Source organism: Sorex araneus, chromosome 2 (assembly GCF_027595985.1).
Source record: "Sorex araneus isolate mSorAra2 chromosome 2, mSorAra2.pri, whole genome shotgun sequence".
Classification (NCBI taxonomy): domain Eukaryota; kingdom Metazoa; phylum Chordata; class Mammalia; order Eulipotyphla; family Soricidae; genus Sorex; species Sorex araneus.
In genome coordinates, this window is record NC_073303.1 from 370,240,529 (window position 1) to 370,267,889 (window position 27,361).

The window sequence follows — 27,361 nt, forward strand, 5'->3', positions numbered from 1 at the left end:
AGAGAAAAACTGTACTAGAAAGAGCATTTTTGTACTTTGCGATATGACTCTGCCAAGTACCTTCCACACTCCCAGTGAACCTTGCAGGTGAATAACCACAGAGGTTTATTTTGAAGTCTTCCTGATTTTTATTCTCACCTACAGCGTGATGACATATACTTACAGTGCTCTATTAAATATTCTTCTAACTATAAATATTTGGAAATGATTATTATCATTTTCGATTTTGAAATTACTTCCTAAGAGTGATTTATTTCCTTTACTATAATTTTCATCAACCAGCATCAAGTCTAGGAAACTGTTTGATGAGAGAAAGAATCTAACATAAATTTTTACTCTAAAATTAAGGCAATTATTTAAAAACTATTTATCCTACATTACCGATGATTGAGAAGGCATGTGCTGGAGCCCACCGGAGAGAGTGTTGAATGTAATATTAATTTTAATGTGCGTAGTATTTCACTCTATTCAAGCTTACAAACACGGGGTGATTTGACAGTATGAATAATGGAATAATAGTATATCACACATATATAACCATGCGGGTAGGGGCAATAGCATGTAGACATTGTCTCTAGATGCATAAATGAAGCTGTAAAAGCACTGAAGACAGACATAGCATCAAGGGGAAGCACAGATGTGTCCTGGATAGGAGTCTGAGGCCCTGGGGTAGAAACACAGAGATATTGTTCTGAAGAATGTCGGTGTAGAAAAGCACCTGATCAGGCCTGCCGGAAAAGACAGCTTTACAGGGATGGTAAGAGGCGTATTGCCCCCATAAACAGTGTCTCGTAATTCTAAGTTGTTGACTAGAGAGAAGGCTGAAGAAATGGACCTTCAAAAGCCAATGAATATTGAAAGCCTAGTTTTGACAGAAATTGCATCAGATGCTCTCTTCACTTCCTTCTTCTTCCACAGGCTGCACTCCCTTCCACAATGGCCTCCCTTGCTGCAGCAAATGCAGAATTTTGCTTCAACCTGTTCCGAGAGATGGACAATAACCAAGGCACTGGAAACGTCTTCTTCTCTTCTCTGAGCATCTTCACGGCCCTGGCCCTGGTCCGGCTGGGCGCACGGGGCGATTGTGCTGCCCAGATTGATAAGGTCAGTTGTGGAGGTGCCACTGACACAGCTTCAGGCACTCAGCATGACAGCAAATAGTTTCTATGCAGTCTCACTGCAATGGTCCCTGGAAATGATAACACATCCCTTTAGGATTGGTGGGCTCCCTGCCCTGGTACTTAGGTGCTCGTCTCCCCGCCCACAGTCCTCAGATCTTCATCCTTGGGTTCAAGCTGGAAGTTGGTTGAATTGATGAATGGGAAATCTATGCGTGTGACACCTTTGGCTACCACAGGGAGACTCTAATTTGCATTGTGATTTTCCACTGGACCCTGAATTAATCATGGATTTATAGCACAATAGTTTTCTAAGCATCTCCTACGGAGAGAGAGCAGCACCTGGAGAATCTGTTGAGATGTAAAAGTTTGGGCTTTTCTCCAGATTCAAATGAGTCAGAAATATTTGCCTGGAACCAGCAATTATGTGTGTGTGTTTTTAAAATACACTCTCCAGGTGCACATGAAAGCAGGGATCACTGCCTAAGGAAACATGGATGAAAAATGGGTTAAAAGAGGGGTTAATGAAGTCCCAGTTTAGGCACAATTCAGGTGACCTGGACACCAAATGACATACTAGTGATTGCAGAGAGTTGCCTGCGTGGACCCTCACCACAGTGTCGCCCACACCAAATTCAAAGTGCTTATGAACTCACCGGTGCATAGCCCTGAACCAGGAGGCATAGCCAGTGAGGGTCAGACTTTCCTCCTTCTCCGGGAGCTAGTAGCCGTCATAGCAGGTCCCAGCTCCACCTGCAGACCTTGTGCCCCTTTCTACTCACAAATGCTTCCCCTTATTTTAGTTCATAGATGAGAGCTGGTGTAGCCATCTCACTCAAGGATTCGTGGAGAATTATTCGCATAGGTAATATAGCTAGATACATCTTGTAGGTATATTGCATAAGTAGTATACCTCTGTGACTATTTGTTGCTATGGAGAACCTAGAGTCTTAGGGTGCCATTTTCTCAAGAAACCAAGTGGTTCACAAGCCCAGTTCATTGAGCATTTCACACTTAAGCTCCTGAATAACCAACCACGGACAACCAGCTCAGAAACTGGCTCTGGGATGACTGTGAGTCTTACCTTAGCTTGGAGTCACATGCTGGAGTAGGTAATGATAACTCCGCTGGGCGAAAGGGGTGTCAGTCCTTCTCTATGTTAGTGAATGGCAGAGCTGCAATCCAAACACACGGTGAGAAGATTCTAAGCAGGGCGTCTACACTTCTCTCTGTTGACACTTAGGCTCAGACAAACCTTTGTGTTTGAGGCTGTTGTCTGTATTGTTGGAGCTTTGTCAGAGTTCTTGATCTTCCCCCTTTAAGTACCGTTTTAATGTTTCTTTCCAGTTGAAACAAACAAATCTATCTCCAGAAACTTCCAAATATTTCCTAGAAGATAGAATCACCCTCCCTCCAACATCCCACATTGAGCACCTTTTACCTTAAGACCACATGTTGAAATGCTACAAAGTATATGATTGCATAAATAAAGTCAGTATTTTGATAAATATGGAGCCTTTGAAAAAATCTGGCAACTAACATAAAGGGATTAATTCATTCATATAAATACATGTCCTTCTTACAGCTAGGTGAGGCAACTGTTATAGAGATAGAGTACTGGGAGTCCATTAGATCTACATCCTAACCTCAGAGCATTAGGTCATCTTTGTGGGCCTCAGAGTCCTCACCTATAAACCAAGGGGTTTCTCTGACAGTATGCGATTGGAAATTATTTTAAAGTGGTCCCTTTATAAAGCACTTTTTTAAAAACTTTTTATTAAATAACCATGTGGAAAGTTACAAAGTTCTCAGGTTTATATGTCAGTTATACAATATTCAAACACCCATCCCTTCACCAGTGCCCATATTCCACCACCAAAAACCCCAGTATACCCCCCGCCCCCACCCCTACCCCCTACTGTATAACTAATGAATTTCACTTCATTTTTTCTTTACCTTGATTACATTCCATAATTCAACACAAAACTCACTATAGTTGTTGGAGTTTCCACCCAAGAGAGACAGACCTACTACATTTGATAATTAGTTTTTCATTGCTGGAAATGTAGAGATATGTAGCCCCACTACTACAAGTACATAACTCTCTCTCTCTCTCTTTTTTTTTTCCTTTTTCCTTTTCCCTTTTTTTTTTTTCTTTTTCCCCCTCATCCCCCTTCCCGCGCCTCATAGTATGGTGTACGCCACGCCGCGTCGGCCAGCGTGGGGCTTTTGCTTAGTTCACAGTCCAGAGAGGTGGCTGCTACATTAATAACCTTCAATATTTCAACAAAAACTTACTGTTATTATTTGGAGTTCCCCCCCCCCCAAGTCAGACCTGTTCAAAAGGAACCATTTCACATTGCTGACAATTATAAATGTTAAGTCGAGCGTCCGCGGCGTTTTGGATTTCTGTTTAAAGTCCAGGGAAAATTCTGCCAGAAATTACATAGCCCAGCTCACAGTCCCAGTGCATTGCTGTAAGAAGTCTCTGGATTCAAAGTCTTTAGGCGCAGAGGGTCCAATTCGCGCTCAGCGGTTCTGGATTTATCTGGGCCGAGGGAGTTCCGGTTACGCCCCCTTCCCATGAGTTCCTGGGAGCCCCAAAAGTAAAAACCGAATACCTCTGGGTTTGGAGTTATAGAAGATGGCGACTGCCACGTGGGTGCCGCCAGCCCGCCACTTTCCGTGCAGGAAGACAGGGTGGGGAGGAAGAAAATCCACCCCCGGCAGTACAGAGTTGTAGCCCAGTTCGCAGTCCCAGTGCATTGCTATTGGATGCTGTGCTGGGTGCCCGAATGTGTTAGATCTCTGAAAGTCTTTAGGTGCAGAGGGTCCTATAAAACACTTTTAAATGGTCCCTTCAGTCTGTGGCACAACGATGCACAGGGCTCATACCAACAATGGCACTTTGGCACTAAAAAGGATAGAGCTATTTACCATCTAATGATTTCTGGGCTGCTGTCTGTGGCATTTTCTAAGACCTTTCTGCCCCTTAAAGGTCTGGAAGACCAGAGCCAAAGTTCACAGTGACGCCCTATTGAATCCTGCTTCTTCTCGCCATTGCCCCATTCGGAGACTTACTACATGTAACTTCTGCTAATACAAATCCCTACAGGAACCATGCAAAAGAATAAAAAGGGCAACTATAATTAAGTATATTTTTTTTGCTTTTTGGGTCACACCCAGCGATGCTCAGGGGTTACTCCTGGCTTTGCACTCAGGAATTACTCCTGGCACTGCTTGGGGGACCATATTGGATGCCGGGGATTGAACCCGGGTTGGCCATGTGCAAGGCAAATGCCCTACCTGCTGTGCTATTGCTTTGGCCCCTATAATTAATTTTTTTTTAATTTAAAAATTTTCAACTATTTGTACAAATCTTTATTTGTCTGAAAATTATCCTTTTAGAAATGAGTTTTTCAGCTTCCCTTCCACCCTATCCCAGTTAATATCTCACTATAACCTGGCATTTGACAGCTCATATTATATAGAATGTGTGCATATTAGAGATAAACCCAGTCTGAATCCATTCCATTGTGATTTCTAGCATCTCTGTAAGATGCTTTTCTTTAAGTATCACCATGGATGGTTAGTATTTTACATTTTGATGCTCAGATCATATGGTCACTTTGGGACTGGGAGAAAGCCCTGTAAATCTGTCAATTAAAAACAATACTTTAATAGGCCTCTTCAACATCTTTCCTTTCTGACAAAATCATCTGGTTTCATCTTGACTTTTCTTGACTCTAAGGTGGGTCATCTTAGAGTCCTGGTTTCTTCACCAGTAATATTATCAAGATAGTATTAGATAGTGGTATTAAAATCCAGAACTGGCAGGTAGGAGAGTCAATGAACTTAAAACTCCATGGAACCTACTTTACTTTACTTTGGAGTGAGGTTGGCAATCCTCATTCTTTATGTACAAGATCTTTATGTACAAGATCACATGTTCAGCTCATGCACTTAAAAATCTTTAATATTAATGCATTTTATCTTCTTTTAATATGAAAGCTTTAATATTATGCTCCCCTTTAAGCTGCCTCTTCTTTTTCTGTCATGTAGCATTTCCATTAGAATGTGTCAAATATTTTAACTACAACATGGTTTTATATCACAATACTATTTGACAGTTACACAACTTTGTATTTTCTAAAGTGATATTGGGTTTTGTCAGAGGTGCTTAATATAATCATCATAATAAGGGAATAATATAAAATGAGAGTAAATTCCAGTAGAATTTCTGGAGAGCAAACCACCACTCAAAAGAATTTTCCATGAAACTATTTGTATCTTATTCAAAATAGAATAGCCTAACGATCAATATGATTTTTAATATTTATGTCTCATTTGGTTAACTATTTCTTCCTCACTAGTTTCAAAACTCTGGAACTGAACCCTCCCACCCCAAGACCCTCATATTAGGAAAGAAAGAGACAAGGGATCACCCAAACTCAAGATCGGTGGACACGGGCTGATGGTGATTGATGCTCTCTCACACTCTCTCATAGAAGCAATGACTTCTGTTGGCAATGTCTCCTATTTCCATCTTGGAGACATTGAGAGAGAAGCATTGTCTATTTTCTAGCATCAGTATTACAAATCAGTAAGACTAAAAATAAATGAGAGTTACATAGACTCGTGCTGTTCTTTTCTCCTCTTCTCATAACAAACTAAGTAATTTCATTGAAGTGGATGTTCCTTGTTGAACCTTCTACTGACATGCTAGCACTTCATTGTTCAATCATGGGAAGAAGCTAAAGGAGCATTTACCCAGGGTAAGAGTGTTACTTAATCACAGCAAATTGACTTTAAAACTTGAAAGAGAATTGCTTAAGACTTGGGTCTATGCAGTGCCTGCTCTTTCTTTCCTTTGGGAAGAGACGATGACCACATTCTTTAAGACATTGGAGGCATTCATGCTTGGCTACGGCCACATTGAGGGAGACGACTTACAGTTTTCATTCTCCACAATAGCATGGAGCTGGGAGAGAAACAAATGACACCTGGGCTGTGTCCAGCGTGATGTCTTGATGCCCGCGAGGACCCCAATGGTAAATTTTAAATTGACCCCTAATTCATATCTCGAATTTATTTTGCCTAAGGTCTCACCTCACCTCACGTGAATTATTATTTTAGATTAAGAGGCTGTGAATAGAAATTGAGGTAGGTTTCATTTCTCTGTAGCCAGTTAAGATCAGATCTTAAGATGTTGCTATTAATTAGGTAGCAGAAGCTGTGGAATTAAAGTTTCTCACAGAAGCACTGGCAGCCACCTTGTCTAGTTTCCTTAAAGTCCTCCCCAAATCTCTTCAGCCAGGTTAGAAAAGTCTTTCATCCTTGGTCTTTGCTCCGATTCCTCACTGACATGGTATAATTCAAACATAGCACAAATGGGTCCCCCAAACTCCTTAAGTTTATGGAAAATCCAATCACTTAGGTTTTTGGAGCCACAACAGGATCACCAGCATAAACCTCCATCACCTGGCACTTATTAGAACTTTCATACACTTGGTTGGAAGAATGTAAGTTACACGAGCTCTGGGTTGGCACTGTGTATTGTTTATCTACACAGGAGGGGTGGGGTGAGATGGCACAAATTCAGTTTGCCTTAAACAGTTGCATAAGTGACTCCATATATGGTGTACACATTCTATCACTCCATAATTGAAGAGTCATTTGCATTCAGGTCCTATAGAAGTAAGTATCCAGTGAGAATTGATTGTAGGAAAGTCAAGATCTAGCCTTGGAGTCATTGATGAAATAATGGAAATATGAGAGCCATGCTTTTGAAAGAAAACAACTTAAACCATTTAATTTTAATCAATTCCAGGAGCATAAATTTCAGCTCTCAAATTTCAATTTGGTTCGTATGTAAGATTTTCTAGATATTCCATTTTCCAAGCATAAAAACCCTGGTGCCTACAATGCCCCCCTTTACCTCCTGTTTGGCTATGCAAAATTTCCACTTAACAATTTTAAATCTTTCCAGATTTAAGTGGCAAATAATTATAAATTGTTGCTCTAGAATGACCAAACCAAAGTGATTGAGCACGTTTTATTCTGTAGCTATTTACTTACAAACTCTCCCAGTCTGTGGAGTCTGCCTTCCTCATGAACAATCTGTGTTTCAGTCAAGTCAATAGGGCCCTTGAGAGCTTGTTGGGGGGGGGTCCTAGCCGGGGAGCGCAGCCGCTCAACAGAACAGAAGACCGGCCCGTCTCTGTTCGGGGAAGGCCGCTCTGTTCGACAGACAGAGCGCCAAGCCCGGCAGGAACGCGCATGGAGGGTCGAAGGAGTGAGGGGACACCGACCTCGTCTGCCAGAGCAGCCGATCCGCCCTGATGTGAGATGTCCCAGCCAGTTGGCCCTCACCGCCCTGCCTAGTCAGTAGGGCAGCTGCACGCCTCCTACCTCCTCTGTGTGCTAATGAATAAACACTCCAAGCCAACTCTTAGTAACCAAGCGGCAGCTCCTCACTCTCTAGCTTCCTGTTTTGGGGACAGGGAGAAGAAAGTGTGTGTGTGGAGGGGGGAGGGTGCTTCCACGAGCCACTCAGGAGATCTAAGGGCCCTGCTGGAGGGCTCTACCCACCAGTGCTCAGGGGTCTCGAGGACTGTACCAAGTGATGCTCAGGGAACCATGGAATGTTGGGGATAAAACTGGGGTTGGCTCCATGCACGCCGTGCGCCTTATGTCTTTGGCCCCATGAACTGCTAACTGCTTTTCTCATTCCGCAGATACTCCACTTTAACCCCATTTCAGGACGCGGAAACTCTTCTAATACTCAGGTAAGGACAACATGCTCTTCTGGAAAGAGACTGTGAGACGATCCTTAGGAAAATGATCAGGTCACTAACAGAGCGTTAATAACACTATCAACGCTTTTACTTTTTTTTTTTTTTTGGTTCTGGTGTTCAACTCAGAGATCTCACACATGCCAGACTTCTCTGAAACATATGTCCAGTACTCGCCACTCTTACTGTTTTAATTTTAATTTTTCAATTTAATTAATTAATCAATTTTTGAAACATGTTGAGATACAGTTGCAAAACTTTCATGATTGAGTTTCAGTCATTCAATGATAACCACCCATCCTTCACCCTCCACCCCCACTTCACCCCACCCCCTGTGTCTATGGCAAACATTTTCCTCGTTACTTTCTACTTTTGGGCATTATGGTTTGCAATACAGATACCGAGAGGTCATCATGGGTTTTTTTTTTCAAATAATTTAAGTTTTTTTTCTCCATCATTTAAAAGCAAAGGAATTCTCTCACTCAGAGCTCATTATGCATATTCCACATGCAACAGAAATATAACTTTCCTACCTCTCTTTCCTGGTTGCTATCATTGTTGTTGCATTGTGCCTGATTTCGGTGCCCACACAGCTATGGTGCACTCTGTGGCTCACCCATCAGGTTGGGGTGATGCACACAGGCTCACCAAGGCCCACTGTTTTGTTGTGGTGCTGTGGCAGACTCTGGTTAGAGTGCTCTCTGGTGGTTGCTGTGATGCTCACACACATGTTTACCAGGGGTTATTCATCTTTTCAATCTCTTCATGGGGCTCTTCAGTGGGATCATATGCCTTTTAATTGTGATGCTAATACATACTTGGCTGCAGCGTGGCCAAAACTGCTTGCTGTGCCAGGGATCGCAGAGTGCAGAGCTGCCGGGATCTCGCTCATGTATGCAGAGGCAGTTGGGACCCAACCTGCAGCCATATGCCAGCAACACAGGTGTCCTAAGTTGCTGAGAGTCCCCCAGGTCCCCAAATACAATATTTGATAGAAGACTCACAAATTGTAAATTTATAATTTACTGGTGTGTTGGTCAGATTTTAGCAAGAAAGCATAGAGCCCTGTGCTTTGCCTTATTCTTTGATATTCATAGTTAGCTTACATTGGTAAAACTAACTAGTACACACCTTAGTCAAGTTAATAATATTCTGGTCACTGTCACTGTCATCCCATTGCTCATCAATTTGCTCGAGCGGGCACCAGTAATGTCTCCATTGTGAGACTTGTTGTTACTGTTTTTGGCATATTGAATACGCCATGGGTAGCTTGCCAGGCTCTGCCATGCAGGCGAGACACTCTCGGTAACTTGCCGGGCTCTCCGAGAGGGGCAGAGGAATCGAACCCAGGTCGGCCGAGTGCAAGGCGAATGCCCTACCTGCTGTGTTATCGCTCCAGCCCTAATATTCTGGTAACAAATTTAAAATTCATTATTTTTGTTTTAGCAAGTCCTTGAATTAGCTTTTCTTAGTGACACTAGTATGAGAAAAAGGGAGTGGTCACATATTTAGGTAACATTGTTTGCTGCTTTTTGAGCCTCAATTTTTTAGCTTTTAGGGTTCTTGAGAGGTATTCCCAGCTCTGGGGTCATTCCTGGTGGTGCTTGGGTTACCACAAAGCCTAGGATAGAATCCAGACCTCAGCATGCAAAGCATGTGCTCAGCTCTTAGCATATCTTTGCGGATCAAGATTAGATTTTAATATATGTGTGTATTTTAAATAACAGGCAGGACTCCAGTCTCAACTGAAAAGGGTTCTCTATGATATAAACTCATCCCACAAGGATTATGACCTCAGCATCGCCAATGGTCTTTTTGCAGAAAAAGTGTTTGACTTTCATAAGGTAAGTGCAGTCTCCCATGTTAGAAGGTTTTCTTTACTCTATTTCTCACCTCATCATTTACAGAAAAGTCTGTAACTTTCTTCTTCACCACACAGGCATGATTTTTCTCCCTTTTGTCACTATAAATTATGTGCCTGGGGTTTCAAAATGGCATCACCCCGGTTCCCAAAGTATGCCTGGTTTCTCCACACAAGTATTGTATATATCCAGGTCATCAGGCAGACAGAAGAGAAGTGATGTCTGGGGTGACATCACATCCCCTGGCAGTGATGTTGGGGTGGGACTAAGGGTGGGATTAGAATGGCTGGTTGCTCCAGGATAATAGGAAAGAGCTGATCTTCTTTCCCTCTGAGGTTGGAGCCCCCTGCGGTCGACTTGGTCCTACTTCTTCATTTCCTTTCTTCTAACTCATGCTTTTTCATCTCTCCTTCCAGCAGTTTACTTATTATTATTGTTGTTGTTATTCTTTTCACCTGTACAAATCCAGGTATATCCTGCTTTTGGCAGAGGGGCTTCTTGGCCTTGGCACAGAGGTAGGGGTGGGCTCTCATGAGGTCATCAGACTCAGTTTAGTAATTTGAGAGAGTGTTTGTGCTGATCACTGAGCACAGGGCCCTGTTCACCGGCAGAGCAGAGTGATGCAGAATCTACTCCAGATGCTCCTACCTGAGAATGCACATTTATCACTGACCTCAGAGGCAGCTGGGTCGTATCCTTCAAGCAGGCACTGTGTCCACTCTCCTGGCATTTCTCTCTCTCTCCAGTTCTTCTCTCCACAGACTACTAACACTCTGTCACGGAGCCTTGTATGGGCTAATCTTCACTTGTGTCTTTGCCAGCTCTCTGTGTTCCACCCACCACCATTGTTTCTTCTGTCATCACCCACTCAAATTCTTTGACCCTCCCAAGTCCTTTTGCAACTTGTCAATCGTGAAATATTAAGTCACCTTAGTTTTCAGTCTTCCCAAGAGAACCCCACGTAAGCTTATAGAGACATACCTGGATGTTCAGGTCAACACTTTATTTCTTTGCTCCTGTGCCTATAACTGTGTCTCTGTAGGGCCAGCCAACTATTTTATTTAATCTTATTATTTATTCACATTGAGCATGACTGTGGCTGGGTTCCAGAGGTCTTCAGCTGCCGGGGCTCTGCTTGGGGCAGGGAGGGAAACTCAACCTGCTCCCCCTCCGAGGGGCCCCGGTTAAGACAGCCAGGCGCAGGGGTAAGAGACTTTGTGTTGCTCTCTTCCGGGAGCTAGGTTTTATAGTCTCTGGATGTTGGCCGTTGATGGGGTTACACCGTGCTGGGGGCAGTTTGTGGGTGTGACTGCCTAGCTATTGAAAAATGGGGGATCTGGGTGGAAGAGGCCCAGTCCTGATCCGAGCAGGCTTGGAGATCTCAGTCCTGGGTCCTGCACCCCTGGGTTCCTCTGTCAGTTCCTTCATGCTCAAGGCCACTCTCCACATGCTCAAACGAGACTAATGCATGAAGGAACCAGCAGAGGAACCCAGGTGTGCGGGACCTGGGGCTGAGATCTCCAAGCCTGCTTGGATTGAGACAGGGCCTCTTCTTCCCAGATCTTCCATTTTCCAGTAGCTAGGCAGTCACACCCAGAAACTGCCCCTGGCTCTGTGTAATCTCATCAACAGCCAACATCCAGAGACTATAAAATCAAGCTTCTGGAAGCACGTAGCCGCAAAGTGGCCACGAGACATCTTATAGCCTAGTTCTCGCTCTCAGAGAATGTGGCAAGCTACCAAGAGTTTCCTGCCCACACAGCTGCCTGGCAATCTCCCTGTGGCGTATTCATATGCCAAAACCAGTAACAATGATGGGTCTCATTCTCCTGATCCTGAAAGAGCCTCTAGTGCGGCACCACTGGGAAGGACGAGTAAAGAGAGGATGCTAAAATCTCAGGGCTAGGATGAATGGAGACATTACTGGGCCTGCTTGAGCAAACCGATGATCAATGGGATGATAGTGATAGTGATTTATTCACATTCTTTAATTTTTGGTCACACATGGTGGTGCTTAGGGTCTGCCCTGAGTTGTAATGTCGGGGCTTGCTCCCAGTAGTGTTTTGAGGACCATGTGGATCTGAATCAACCTGCGTTCTCCTACATGCAAATCCTGCACCCAGCATTTTGAACTCTAATCCTGGATGACTTTAGTTTTTTTTTATTAAGGCACTGTGATCACAAAATTATTCATAACAGAGTTTCAGGCATAAACATTCTGATACCAGTTCCACCTCTAGCGTCAACTTCCCTCTGTCCCCAGGATCCGCTCCCCTTATTCTGACCCTGATTGACTGCTATAAGTAAAGTTACTTGTCTCTTATGCTACTACATATGGAAAATTTCGGTTTATGAGGGGTGATTAAAAACCTGGAAAGTAAAGACACTGAAAAATTTCCCTCCAAAATACAAGTAAATGGGGCTGGAGCAATAGCACAACGGGTATGGCATTTGCCTTGCGTGCAGCACCCCATATGGTCCCTCGAGCACCGCCAGAAGTAATTCCTGAGTGCATGAGCCAGGAGTAACCCCTGTGCATTGCCAGGTGTGACCCAAAAAAAGAGGGAAAAAAAGCAAAAAAAAGCAAAATACAAGTAAATGATTCTAAAAATTTGATAAAAATTTGACTACCATCAATTATTTTTCATCATTCAAATAAGTTAAAAAATAATTTATGTTTTTAAATATTTTGTTTTTATAAACATTTTACACTCACATTTGATTATGGATTAATTTATTCATGATAACTCAAAATTATTATGAAAAGAATCGAACAATGTATGTATAAATTATCTTTACAAAAAGCATACTATTATCAAATACTTCATCACAATCTTTGTTATTTTGTTCTTTCCTTTCTGCTCCAATCCATGACAATATCCACTGGATCAGACCTCTACAAATGTAATTTTATATTTCTCAATTCTGTCACCTTTTGGGTAACTTCGTTGCCCCTGTCGAGGTTTCAGCTTCCTTTCTCACAGTTTCTTGCTCTTTTTCTACATTTATAGTCACTGATACTCAAGGCATACCCTGAAACTCATCAACACCCAGAACTTTTCACTTCTGAAACCTACACTCCCATTCTGTGACCACATTATCTCTTGCTTTTCCTTCTCTCCTTATTTTATCCCCACTCTACTGCCTTTTTCTAATAGCACATACATTTTCTCTAAGCACACATTTTTCTAAAGATTTTTTCTTTTGAAATCTATCCTATGTTTCTCTTTTTATTATTCTGTTGTTAATCTGATAACATAAGCTGTAACACTATAGCACTGTTGTCTCATTGCTCATGGATTTGCTTGAGAGGGCACCAGTAACGTCTCCATTGTGAGACTTGTTACTATTTTTGGCATATTGAATATACCACGGGTAGCTTTCCAGGCTCTGCTATGCGGGTGGGATACTCTCGGTAGCTTGCCGGGCTCTCGGAGAGGGACGGAGGAATCGTACGCTGGTCGGCTGCATGCAAGGCAAATGCCCTACCTGCTGTGCTATCACTCCAGTCCAATAAAAGTATAATCACTGTATCACTGTATCACTGTCATACCATTGCTCATCGATTTGCTCTAGTGGCCACCAGTAATGTCTCCATTCGTCCCAGCCCTGAGATTTTAGCAGCCTCTCCTTACTTGTCCTTCCTAACAATGCTGTATTGGAGGCTTTTTCAGGGTCAGGGGAATGAGATCCGTTACTGTTACTATTTTTGGAATATTGAATTCATTACAAGGAGCTTGCCAGGCTCTGTCGTGCAGGCAGGATACTCTCGGTAGCTTGCCGGGCTCTCCGAGAGGGACGGAAAATGTATATAAGAGAATACAAGCAAGTATGTTAAAAACCAAACACATGTGTGCTGCTTTAGGTACATCAGTGGGCTAGACTATAAGAGGTCTAATATATCATAAAATATAAATAATATGTTATTATATACTATATAATAATATAAATATAATTATAAAATTATGTCATACATAGTTATATATTATATCATATAATACGATAATATAATGACATAAGCTAGAAAAGTCAACCTTTTCTGATGAATTTTATGTAGCACATCATCTTATTTTTCACCTTCTTTCCTTCGACATCAGTTGCAGTTTGGCCTCTAGCTCACCCTCCCGAAACGTCTGTCATCAAGGCTAATCACTGTATCACTGTCATCCCGTTGCTCATCGATTTGCTTGAGCGGGCACCAGTAAAGTCTCCATTTTGAGACTTGTTGTTACTGTTTTTGGCATATCAAATTTGCCACGGGGAGCTTTCCAGGCTCTGCCATGTGGGCAGGATACTCTCGGTAGCTTGCTGGGCTCTCTGAGAGGGACAGAGGAATCGTACCTGGGTCGGCTGCGTGCAAGGCAAATGCCACCGGCTGTGCTATCGCTCCAGCCCTTCAAGGTTAATAGTGAATTTTATAAAGATCCATGCTATAAAACCTTGAATCTTTATTTTATCTGTACTCAGCACTGTTGATGCTCTTTGAGACTTTCTCCTCTTTTGGTTTTCAGGGCATTGGTGTTTTAATCTTTGTTACCTTGTCTGTTGCCTCTTCTTAGTCTTATCTATGTTCCTCTACTCATCTCTAGTATTCTGTTCTCTAGAGCTCTTCCCTGAAGCAGCTTCCATTTTCACTCTCCCTGGGAGAGATGATCTATTTGGAAAGTCGATAGTTCCTTGACTATTCAAGTTTCCTAAGCTTTACGACATTCCTTATCCCACCTCCATGCCACACACACCTCTGTCCTCAGGTGTGAGCGTGAAGAGTCTCTAACACTCCCTCTTTCCTCATCCCAGATATCTGTCCCCTGCTTTCTTTCAGGAAATGATTCAGTTTTCCCATCCCTAAATATCAAATTTCATTGGTAAAGGAAGACCTATTGGATCTTTCTTCTTTTTTTTTTTTGCCCGTGAAAACACATGTATATTTGCATAAAAAGGAATTATCTTTTTGCAAAAGTACATGAGAGCAAATATTTGTATTTGAAAGAGCAAAAATACAATCTTTAGAAAAAGATCTTGTAAACCTATAAAACTTCCTTTTTTGTCCATTGTTTTTTGTCTTTTTAATAAGATATTTTGAATTATTTCAAAGTCACACGAAAGTTGCAAGTATTATTAAAATAACATTTTCTCATTTTTGCCTGAACTATTTGAGATACTTTATTACATTTGAATACCTTCATATGATTACTAAAGCGGTGGCATTCTACGGAACAACAATACAATCATACAATCCAGAAATTCGGATTGCTATATTACTACCAGTTATCTTTAGACCAGTTGAGTTTTACCTTACATCAGCCCTTATTACAAAAGTATTTAGCTTGCAATCACATATTATTGATTTTTATATCACTTTAGTCTTCTTCAGTTTAGAATAATCTCTTAGCCTTTCTTTGGTTTTTATCATTTTGACATTTTTAAATGTATTTTTTAAGGTCAATTATAGTTTTGAATGTCCTAAAATGTGGGTTTGTTGGATGTTTCTTAATGATTAGGTTTTCTTTTACCTGCTGTCTTGACATGTAGTTGATAAATAACATTGTATAAGCTTAATGTGTATAACATGTCGATTTGATACCATTTATATTGCTAGATGATCATCCACAAGATTAGCTAACACTGTTATTAAGTTTTATAGAGACATGATAGATTTTGTTTTATTTCCATTATGGTGCTCTTATTGTCCTCTGTAAGGATTTTGAATTATCCCATTACTGGTTAGGGGCACATCCAGTGTTGCTCAGGGGGCACTAATGGCAGTGCTCAGGGGACCATTTGTGGTGCTGGGGATTGAGTTGGACTAGCTTGTGCAAGATGAGTGCTTAAACTTTCGGTACTATCTCTCCAGGCTGATACCTTTTGTTTTGTTTTAGCTATAAAATCGTGTATTTCTCTTGCACAGCTCTTAAAAATGTATACAGTTAAATTACCATTATAAAATGCATCAATTCACCCTGATCTCTCCAATTCTAATTCAACCCCAAAATCTTAGTTTTGTTTCTCTTTTTGTATATTTATGAATTCCATATGTGACAGTGATATGGAAGACTACAGTTCATACATACACATACATATATATATACACATAATTTCTTATTTTTCTATATGCTTCAAAATAATCCAAATTCTTGCCAGTGATCTGAAATGCCAAGATTCTCCTACACCTATGAGAGTGTTTATTTATTTATTTAAAGATTTTTTAAATTTTATTGAATCACCGTGAGATAGTTAAAAGCTTTCATGTTTGGGTTACAATCTCACAATGATCAAACACCCATCCCTCCACCAGTGCACATTCCCCACCACCAATATCCCGGGTAGACCCCCCTTTCCAACCCTCCCCCTGCCTCTATGGCAGACAATATTCCCCATACTCTCTCTCTATTTTGGGGCATTATAGCTTGCAACACAGACACTGAGAGGTCATCATGCTTGGTCCAATATCTACTTTCGGCATGCATCTCCCATCCCAACTGGTTCCTCCAGCCATCATGTTCTTAGTTATCCCTTCTCTATTCTATCTGCCTTCTCCCCTCTGCTCATGAAGCAGTCTTCCAGCTATGGGGCAATCCCCCGGGCCCTTGTATCTACTGTCACTGGGTGTCAGCTTCATGTGATCTTATTTTATACTCCACAAATGAGTGCAGTCCCTCTATGTCTGTCTCTGTCTTTCTGGCTCATTTCACTTAGTACGATGAGAATGTTCATTGATGTCATAACTTCCCCACTGTCCTACTTGGCTTTTTTTGAGGCTCATTTTAAGTTCATTTTCTCCAGGGAAATTCTATGATGTTTTATATACTTATAGAAAGACCTGTGCACTATAATTGACTAACCTTCAGACTGAAAAATGTCCTAAGGCAGTATCTGTAGCTTCCACTTTTAAATATACCAGTCAATATTTGTTGAATAAATACTTATGGGGACTTGAAAACACAGAACCCATTGTTCCTTAGGATCTTTCTGCCTCTATGAAACTTCTGGTTCTGTCTCAGGCTCAGGCACAATCAAAATAAATTATACTTTACCAAAACATCACATACTAATCATGGATTTACGTCTAAGAAATTATCATAAATAAAAAATGCCATATTCTCTCCCACAGGGAAAATTTAACATAAAAGTAGCTTATCTGATTAACCATCAGATAATTAATTTATCTGATTATCAAACTGAATTTCTTGGGAGCCAAAATGATAACTCATGTCTTTAGGCCAAAAGTCCCCTTGTCCTTTGACACTATAATGATTAATAATGATGACAACATAGGAAGTGTATAAAACAATTAATTCCTACAAGCAAAAAAATCTACATAATTTTATCTTCATTAAACAGACAGGGAATTAAAAATTATCATGTATAATGAAGAAGTAAGACCTCATCCAGTTACTATTTGATTGTAAGTAGTACTCCTTTCACTAAAATTTGAAGATTATGAACAATTTTAAAAGGTGAAAAAAATTGCTGAGAGTGATGTCAGCATTATGTCAGTCTGAAAAGCTCTTTATGTTTTTCTCCTTCAGTCAACAACTAGTAAGATATTCTTTTCAAACCCTTTTCCAGATTGAAGCATATGGAATACTTCCTAACTTATTTCAAAATAACCAGTATTTCTCTAATACCCAAAATAAACTAGGGCGTCAGAAAAAGGGAATGATACAAACTAGTTTATATAATAAATGTAGATGTAAAAATCATTCAAATATTAAACAATTCAAGTTCAACAGTACATTACAGAAGATTATGTATCATGATAAAATTGAGTTTTACTGAGGGATTAAAAATACCCCATCTTATGCAAATCATCGATATGATACTCAATATTAGCAAAATAAATAAAAATTCATACTGTCAGATATGCCAATAAATGCAAAAAAAGCTTTTGATAAAATTCAACAATTATTTAAATACTTTCTACAGAACAGAGAGGGAATGAATGTACCTTGTACAATGGAATCAAATATGTTGAATTAATAACGAACTAGTATTATTACTCAAAGATAGCAAAATAAAAACTTTCCCCTAAGATGATAAAAAAAAATTAGGACATTCGCTTTCTTCTTAAAATTGTTACTTTTAGAGTTACAATGGTGCTGAAGTTTTATGTGTTTGTTGGTTTCGTTTTATGTATCACACCTGATGGTGCTCAGGGCTTACTCCTGGATCTGCACTCAGGAATCATTCCTGGTGGGCTCAGGAACCATCTGGGATGTCAGGGATCAAATTTGGGTCAGCTGAGTGCAAGGCAAGCGCCATATCCGCTAAGCTATTTATTGCTCTGCCTCACTACTGCTCAAATTTGATATCAATGTAGAAGATGATTATAGAAGATCACATACCACTGCCACTTAATTCCCATGACCCTCCTTCCACATCCCCTTTTCAACTTTAGTTCAACCTTCCTTTCTTCCCACTTACCCCCATTTTGACTGGCAGTTATGATTTTGGTACATGCTGTTACTTTCCCTAGCACCAACATGTGCTCCAAACCTTCCATCTGAATTACTTGCAGTCAACCCAGTCATAACTCCCTCGTCTCAATCTGGTAGTCTCAGGTCTATATTCCAGTAAGGGATAGTCACAATAATACTACTCTGAGGCTAGAACTTCTGGCCAAATCAGTTAGTTAAGAAAAATAAATGAAGGATACATATTTTAAGAGAAGAGTAAAATTAACACTATTGGCAGATGATTTATATATATAAAAACCTAGAAATTCCAAAAATTCCTAGTAAAAAAGCAGATTAAATAATCAATAGTAAAAAATAGTTGAATGCTTATGTACAAAATTGAGGTTTAAGAGACAGAATATAATAACTAGGAATAAAGGTAACAAGGCTTGTGAACACTAAAAGTGACTAGACATTATGAAAAAAGTGAGAGACAAAGAAATGGAAAGATTGTATGCTCAATGAATGGAGTATTTAACATTTAAATAAAGAGGTCACTTAACATAAAACGCATATTCATTCAAAGAAAACCTGATAAAAATTTCAATATCATTTTAAAGGAATAGAATAAGCAGCCCAAAAGTGTGTATCATTTATAACCCCCCCCAAATAGTCAGAACAGGGGAAAATAACAAAGGGGAAAATAACAAAAATAAATATGCTATGTTCCCTGTCTGAAACTGCACTGTATCACTGTGTCACTGTCATCCCGTTGATCATCGAGCATTTCCAGGATTGATCTTTCAGTGTAGACCCAGGAGTAAGCCCTGAGTACAGCTGGGTGTCACCCAAAAATAAACAAACAGAAAGTAAACTAATACTTTACACCAAACACACAAAAAATTCAAAATAAGATAAATACTTGAGTGTCAGTTTTAGAAATTCTAAAAGAAAATACAGAGAGTAAATATCTTGACATGGATGTTGCTTTCTTGGTTTCGATTTCAGCAGCAAAGTAAAAAATAGAAAATAAATAAAAAACATACATTAAACAAGAATCTTCTGTACAATAAAAAACTATTTCAAAACGAGAAGACTGTGTGATTAGACATTTGCTAATCATTATCTGACATGAGGTTAGTGTCCAAAATATGTGAAGAACTCATACAAATCATTAGCATTAAAAAAATCTGATAAAAAGTTGGCTACCTACTCTGGAAAATGGTTTATAATATATATATAATAAATGTATATTAACACAATGAAATACTACTCAACTATGAAAAAAAAATTTGCAGTTTGTTGCACTTTGTATGTAATTGGAGGATGTCCTGCTAAGTGAAGTCGGTAGGAAAGTAAAAGACAAATACTGGAAAATCTCACTCATATGCTAAATACAATGAAACAAAGAAAGGGATTATACAATCTCTGTTGAAAACAGTTCCTGAGACATGATCATTAGAACTGGGAGCTTCAGTGAGAGGCGCGTGGGGGAGGCTTGAGCCATTAAAGAAGGGTGCTCACTCTCTGCTGCAAGTACAGCTATTTCAGTCACAGTGCACATGATGAAACCTAAATAGAAGCATAGGCTACGGAGATATCTATCAAAAACTGAGGTTCAAAGCAGATATCCCACCAAGGAACACGTGCAGATGGCCAGCAGGCACATGAAAAGATATTCATCATCACTCATAATCAAGCAGCTGTAAATCAAAACCGTGAGCTATCACCACATGCCTGTTAAAATTGCCACTGTCGAGGCAACAAGCTGCAACAAGCACGGTGAGGATGCAGAGAAAGGGAACCTTTGTCCACCGATGGTGGAAATGTAAACTGGAGCAGCCATTGCGGAAAGTGACATGGATATTCTGCAAAAAAATTAAAAATAAAGCAACCCTCTGGTATACAACATGGTGCATCTGTGAGAATGTTCTTACTTTTGTGTATTTGTCTGAAGAAAATGAAAACACAATAATAAGCAAGGCAGACATGGTCCTGACTTTCCAGAACGTTCTGTCTGTAAAGGACTCAGAAATTTTCAAATGTATGTAGGCTGCTAACAGCTTGTAAAAAAAAAATGAAAGATAAGGGAGAGTTAGAGAACACAGGATGGACCTGGGGACGGCTTGTAGGAAGAACAGACATCCATGCTGGGAACTAAACGACAAGGTGAATAGGGTGTTTCTGTAGGACATTCCAGGTAGAAGAAATATTTTTCAAATGCATTGAGAGGGAGGGCACACGCACGTTAGAGCAGCTGAGAATAGCTGGGTACAACTGGGGGGAAAAGAACCTAGAAATGAGGTGAGGAGAGCGATCTTCAGAGGTACTGGTCAGCTCCGAGGGGCTGCTGCCAATTCATCTTGGTGCAGGTAGTAACGGAAAGATTTTCAGCAGAAAGGAAGTGATACAGCAAAGGAGACAGGTTAGGAGGGGCTGAAGTGTTGGTGGTGAGAGGACAGAGGTTAAAAGCATCAGGGTGGGCATTATTTATGAGCAGGACCTCGCTTCCCCAGTCCCTTTAGGGAAAGAGTAAGAATTAGCATTGTGCTTCCCGTGCAAATATTTCCAGCTTCAGCTCTGCTTTCAAACACCCTTCCACACTTCCCGTCCCACTTCCCACTGGGAAGCAGGAATGAATCATTGAGCAAGGCAGTGAAAATAAAAAGACACGTTCAAAGATACACTTCTTACGCTTAGTTGGTGGTGATTTGTAAATCTAATAACTGTAGATTATGACATAAAATTTATATTTTTTACACTTACAGAACTTTATTGGGTGTGCTGAAAAATTATATAATGCCAAAGTGGAACGAATTGACTTTACAAATGATGTGGAAGATACAAGATTTAAAATGAATAGATGGATTGAAGATGAAACACATGGTGAGTGCAATTCTCTGTTTTCCTACAAAATTTGCTGGTGCCATGTCCATACTAAGAGCTCAAACTTAAAGTTAGGTGTATTTTATACATGTTATAAACAGCTCTTTCCTATCCAAAGGAATAGTTGCTATTTAAATTGCTTGTTCGCAGTGCTCTTTTCAGTAATCTTATAATTTACGTATTTTATACATTATGCAGAAAACCTATATATGAAAAGATCTCATCTGATTGGAAAATAAATTTGTATGACAAGTAGATTTTATTATAACCATTTTTCAAATTAATGAAAATATGTACTTTAGTTAAACTCCATATCTTATACTTAAGTACTGAACAAAGCTAGAAGACAAATAAAGCAAATTATTTTTAATGACTATAGCATAGTATTAGAGTCTAATATTTAATCCAATATTTTACTAGCATCTTCTTGATCTTAATAACATTAAATTTGGAAACTCTCTACTATCTATAAAACCTATTTCCATATCATTATTTCTTATAAAGGATGCAGTTTATCTTCCATTTAAAAATTCTTTTTGTTTACTAAAATAAAAATATGACAAAGGGAGTGACTAAAAAGAGTACATATCTTTATTTAGTCTCACAACTAAAAATTGAAGTATGATTAATGGCTGGGTTTCGTATAAAACAAATAAGCAAATTTGTTCATGGTTTTCTTTTTATTAAAAATGAGTAATTTCTTTTGCTTCCCATTTTTTAAATAGAATCACCATGAGATACACAGTTACAAAATTGTTTATAATAGAGTTTCAGTCATACAAAGTTCCAACACCAATTTTTCACCAGTGTACATTTCCAATGGGGCTGGAGCAATAGCACAGCGGTTGGGCGTTCACCTTTCATGCGGCAGACCCATGTTCAATTCCTCCACCCCTCTTGGAGAGCCTGGCAAGCTACTGAGAGTATGGAGCCTGCACGGCAGAGCCTGGCAAGCTATTCGTGCGTATTGGATATGCCCAAAACAGTAACAATAAGTCTCTCAATGAGAGATGTTACTGGTGCCCGCTCGAACAAATCGATGAGCAACGGGATGACAGTGACAGTGACATTTCCAATCATCTATGTCCCCGGTTTCCCTCCAGCCCAGCCCCCATCCCCAGCTTGCCACTATGACAGACAGACACCTTTCTTCTGTCTTCTGTCTGTCTGTCTGCCTCTCTGTCTGTCTCCTTTCCTCCTTTTTATCCTTTTGGTTTGAAATACAGGTACTTAAAGGGTTTCATACATATCACTTTACGTCATTGTCGTACTCAGTTCTTGTCCATAGTGATCATTTCCAACTATTGTTGTCAGAGTGGTCCCTTCTGGGTTCTAACTGCACCCCCACCCCCACCTTGTGGCCAGCTTCCTACCATGGACCAGTTCTGGCCTTACTTCTGAGAACCAAGAACTTAGAATCCAGTGGTGGCACAAGCTCTCTATTTCCCGGCTCTGATTCATTTCAAAAAAAGTGCTCAGCACCTAGTACCAATATGATTAATGCAGAATATAGGAAATAATTAGTTTTTGAAACAGAATAGAGTTCCATTCTACTCTTATTGTGGTCTCCTGAATGCAGCAGGCAGATTGGTGCCTCTTGGCAGAGAGAGGCTCTGAAAATAGTCTTCCTGGGCCAGGATTCTTGTGTGTGACTTTTCTAATCTCCCGGTGCCCCGGCTGCCTGCACATGAAGTAGAAGTAATAATAATAATAATAATAATAATAATAATAATAATAATAATAATAATAGTGTTCTCTCACAAGAACTTTGTGAGTACTAAAACTAATACTGCACATAAAGGGCTAAGACTGATGGATAATTACTGTATCATCATCATTATTTACGGGTATTCTGCAATGGAATATAAACTCTTATTCCCATGTAACTGGTCTCGGAAGACATTGTCTTAAAACGTACATTCAAAACTAAGATTCTCTTTCCTCAATTGGCTTCTCAAAGGCAAAATCAAGAACATCTTCCCAGAAGGCAGCATCAGCTCCTCTGCGGTCATGGTGCTGGTGAACGCCGTTTACTTCAAAGGCAAGTGGGAGTCGGCCTTCACCAAGAGAGACACCCTCAGCTGCCACTTCAGATCCCCCAAGGTACGGAAGCCCATTGAATGCAGCAGACGTGTGGTCGGTACGGTTCTCATGTAGAGACTGTTGGTGCCGAGACAGAGAAATACGGGATCCCCCGTCTCTCTGACTCATTACTTCCCCTGCTTCTTCAGACGACATGGTCATTGCTTAGAAGACAGACTTTCTGTTTTCTCACTAATGCAGGTAATGAAGCACAGGTGGCAGTATCCCATAAATGGGTATTTCCTAAAGCATATTCAAAGTTGATAAAAGTAATGCAGTTTGACTTCATTTTGCGGTGGTTCAGTTGGGGACCCGAAAGGACAAATGCGTAGCGTGTGCATCTTGTTATTCTAACTTTGGGTACACAGTTGGAGTATTTCTTCTTCTTCCTCCTTCTCTTCCTCCTCATGCTCCTTGTCCTTCTGCTTCCTCCTCCTCCTCGTCTCCTCCACCTCCTCCACCTCCTCCTCCTCCTCCTCTTCCTCCTCTTCTTCCTCCTTCTCCTCCTCCTCCACCACATCCTCCTCCTCCTCCACCACGTCCTCCTCCTCTCCTCCTCCTCCTCTTCCTCCTCTTCTTCCTCCTTCTCCTCCTCCACCACCACATCCTCCTCCTCCTCTTCTCCTCCTCCTCCTCCTCTTCTTCCTCCTTCTCCTCCTCCTCCACCACGTCCTCATCCTCCTCCACCACGTCCTCCTCCTCCTCCTCCTCCTCCTCCTTCTCCTCTTCTTCCTCCTCCAGCCTCCTCCTTGCCTCTAGCAGCCAGCTTGGAGGACATCCAGGCTGGCTGTCCCTGACTGCAGGGCTGTCGGAGAGCCTGCCGGAGCAAGTCTGTCACCCAGGTGTCTGTGAGAATGAGAACAGCGCAGAGCTAGTTCTGAAAATTGCTATATAAGACAATAGCACAATAAGTCTAATGAAATGCAACTGTCTTAGAGATTCTCATATGAAGTCATTGCCATGTGAAGCATAGTAGGCAGAATTTTAGTGAGGGGCAGGCAGTGTTGATGGAGAAGTGAGTTTTCATCCCCCTCTTTCCTTTCAGTCCCCTGACTAGTAGATTGCTTGCGTTGACTCATTTCCATCAAAGAAGATAAAGCGTACCTGTCTCCTGCATTGTTTGTGGGTTTTTCCTAGCTCCCAAAGAAGGTTTTACTTAGACTAATATTAATATATAATGTTTATTTAAAATAAATTTGCTTATATTATATTCCTTATAATACATAGCTTATATGTCAGACTCTAGAATTTGTGGCAGTGATGTCAGATTAGATTTTAACCCTATAAAATTGGGTAAAGTGACCTCATTACTGGGAAGTATGGCCTCACCCTCTCTTCCACATAATCCAGCCATGTGTTTCTTCCCTTCCAAGTGGATTGGAAGTGGGGTTCCCTAGCCAGGCGGTAGCCACAGTGTTGACAAGGCTGTGAGAGGAAGACGGGGCAGATTTGAGAATTGAGATTCAGTGGGACTCAACAGGTATGAAATCTCAGCACCACTTGGCACCAGGTTCAACGTGTCTGCTCTGCATCACGAAGTAGGTAACCGTCACTGCTCGCCTTGTGAAGTCCGTCTGTCTGAGCTTTTATAACCAAAAGGAAAACCTGGGGCAGGGGTGTGGTTCAGTTGTAGAACACCCACCTTGCATGGGTAAGGCCTTGGGTTCAGTCCCTGCCCTCATTCCAAACACAAATAAGGACAATCAGCAAAGACTTGCCATCCAATTGGGAAGTAAAACAAAGGGGGAGATGACAATTTTAAGAAAAGAATGTTTTATCTCTATGGGGTTTCCTGATCTACAGATGGTGTCCTCAAAGTACTTGGGAGTATATTCTAATTGGATATTGTCAGATATTTTGAAGGATTAAAACAATCTTTATAGGGCCTCATTGTTATTATTTTGTAGTGCTCGGGTGGAAGCCACAGTCTCAGTAATCCAAAGCATATGTCTGACCACTGACACACAATCTGGTATGCTGGTGTGATGTGGTGTGTGTGTGTATGTGTGGGTGTGTATATGTATGTATGTGTGTGTGAGTGTGTGCGTGAAACACCTAATAATACTCAGGACTTACTCCTACCTATGCGCAAAGGGATCATTTCTGGCAAACTTCGGAATTGTATGTAGTTCCAGAGGTAAAGCAAGGTCAGCTGCATGCAAAGCAAATGCCTTAACCCTTATACTATCTTTCTGACTCCTTGAAAATATTTCCCTTATGATGGAAGAGAACTATATTATTAACCTTTTATTATAATAGCATTTAACAATTATTAATTACTTACTATGTAGACTTTTAAAGTATATTACTGCAAATAAGTCAGTATATTAACTCATATCATCCTTACAAGAATCCTGGCTGGTAAGTAAGTGTTCCTGTTTCACAGATAAGTAGAGGAAGAAATGGAGGTACAGAGGGGTGAAGTAACTTGCTCTAAGTCACCAGTGGGGGACCTTTCATATGGGCAGTTACAATCAAAGTCTGCTTTTGTAGCACCAAGATGTACAGTATTGCAACTCCTTCAAAACATGTCAGGAAAAACCTTCTGGAACAAGTATATAAAGCAGAAGCACTATTTTGACTGTAGTAAAGAAGTGGGATTAATTTGGCTTCTCAGGAAACCCTTTTTTGACTTGACTTCCAGTGTCCTAGGAAAGCAGTGTCCATGATGCATCAAGAACAGAAGTTCAACATGTCTGTCATTAGTGACCCGTCCATGCAGGTGCTTGAACTCAGATATCACGGGGGAATAAGCATGTACATCATGCTGCCTGAGAACGACCTTGCCCAGGTAAGTGTCTCGTCTCTTGCCACTTTCACTATTAGGGAAGACTTTCAGGGTTGGTGTTTTTGTTGCTGGTGTTGTTGTTCCTTTTGTGTGTGTCTATGTATACATTTCATCCACGTAGTGTTGAGTAAGAGCGTTGATTTGGATCCAAGCTCCCAGACAGTGTGGGTGGTTTATGCTGGATGATATTGATCACCAAAGCCCACAAGTCTAGAACTTTGAAGTTCTTGTCTGGGACCACATGAGCTTTCCAATGGTTTACCCCTATAAGCTGTGGAAACAGTCATTTTTAGTGCCTTTTGAGATGGAAAGGTAGTTAGGAAACACAGACTTCAGTAACTCTTAGCACCTCTAATCCTGCTTATTTCTGGTTCCTTTATTCCTTTACCTGTCCATAATGGAACTTCGATTACAAATATTTATATATGGGTGAGGGAACCCAGAAATGCCCTCAGATACAAGTTAGTCATGCATTGGTATAGCAGAGAGAATTAACTATATGGCTGAAGTATTACTTTATTTTAATGATTTCCACTCGAGCACCCAGAACCATTCACATATTTCATACAAAAACCTGGGAGAGGATGATTATGGAAATCCCATCTATCTTAGTGATGGCTATTTCATCTGTTTCTTAATCATGTGATTCAAATTTTCACTTTAAATATTCCTGCAGGTTGAAAATAAATTGAACTTCCAGAACCTAATGGACTGGACCAATCCAAGAAAAATGAAGGCACAGTATGTGGAGGTGTTTCTCCCTCAGTTCAAGATTGAGAAGAATTATGAAGTCAAAGACCATTTAAGAGCTCTAGGGCTGAAGGATATTTTTGACGAGTCCAGAGCAGACCTGTCTGGTATAGCTTCAGGAGGCCGCCTGTACATGTCAAAACTGATGCACAAGTCCTTCATAGAGGTCACCGAGGAGGGCACAGAGGCAGCTGCTGCCACCGGAAACAACATCGTGGAGAAGCAGCTCCCCGAGTCTACGGTGTTCAGAGCTGACCACCCATTCCTGTTTTTCATCAGAAAGGATGACGTCATCTTATTTAGTGGCAAAGTTTCCTGCCCTTGAAAATCCCATTGATTGCTGGTTCACCAGTCTTTGCACAGCCCAGGAACCTGCACGAAGCATAGAGTAGAGTTTACCTGCAAACACCCGAGGTTGCCTTTCCATTTACTTCCTTCTCACACTGGTCGGCAGATGGTTTTGGTGACTTGACCCTTCTCAGACAAGTTGGTTGATTGTTCTAATTCCTGCTCTTGGTATTTTTTTCCACCAATGTCTCACTCATTTCTAATTTCATGTTTATCTAGCCTCCTTCCTGTCTATCCATCTCCCACACAGACACTTGCACTGAATATCACATCTGCAATTCTGGAGTGCTCCCCCAGGAATAGAGATGTGAAACCAGCTTGGAGGAGCTTCTCTGAG

General features: G+C 40.8%; 1 protein-coding gene across 2 annotated transcripts; it reads left to right on the forward strand.

The window, feature by feature from the left end:
* The first annotated feature begins 936 nt into the window (after positions 1-936).
* Positions 937-27,069, forward strand: SERPINB7 (serpin family B member 7). Of its 2 annotated transcripts, XM_004601690.2 has the most exons (7): positions 937-1,104; positions 7,856-7,906; positions 9,640-9,756; positions 20,939-21,056; positions 23,017-23,159; positions 25,783-25,929; positions 26,603-27,069. In XM_004601690.2, exons 1-7 carry the CDS (start codon positions 937-939, stop codon positions 26,999-27,001), a joined length of 1,143 nt encoding a protein of 380 aa, XP_004601747.1. In that variant the 3' UTR covers positions 27,002-27,069. The 2 variants fall into 2 exon arrangements, with proteins under 2 accessions (XP_004601747.1, XP_004601748.1); XM_004601691.2 differs by lacking the exon at positions 7,856-7,906.
* Positions 27,070-27,361: the final 292 nt, after the last annotated feature.

Bases quoted from the DNA above. Each gene is read 5' to 3' on its own strand.
- SERPINB7 (XM_004601690.2), top strand. From the start codon at position 937: ATGGCCTCCCTTGCTGCAGCAAATGCAGAATTTTGCTTCAACCTGTTC. The intron at 1,105-7,855 runs GTCAGTTGTGGA...CTCATTCCGCAG, and splicing joins GTGCTGCCCAGATTGATAAG to ATACTCCACTTTAACCCCAT. The intron at 23,160-25,782 runs GTACGGAAGCCC...CTTGACTTCCAG, and splicing joins GCCACTTCAGATCCCCCAAG to TGTCCTAGGAAAGCAGTGTC.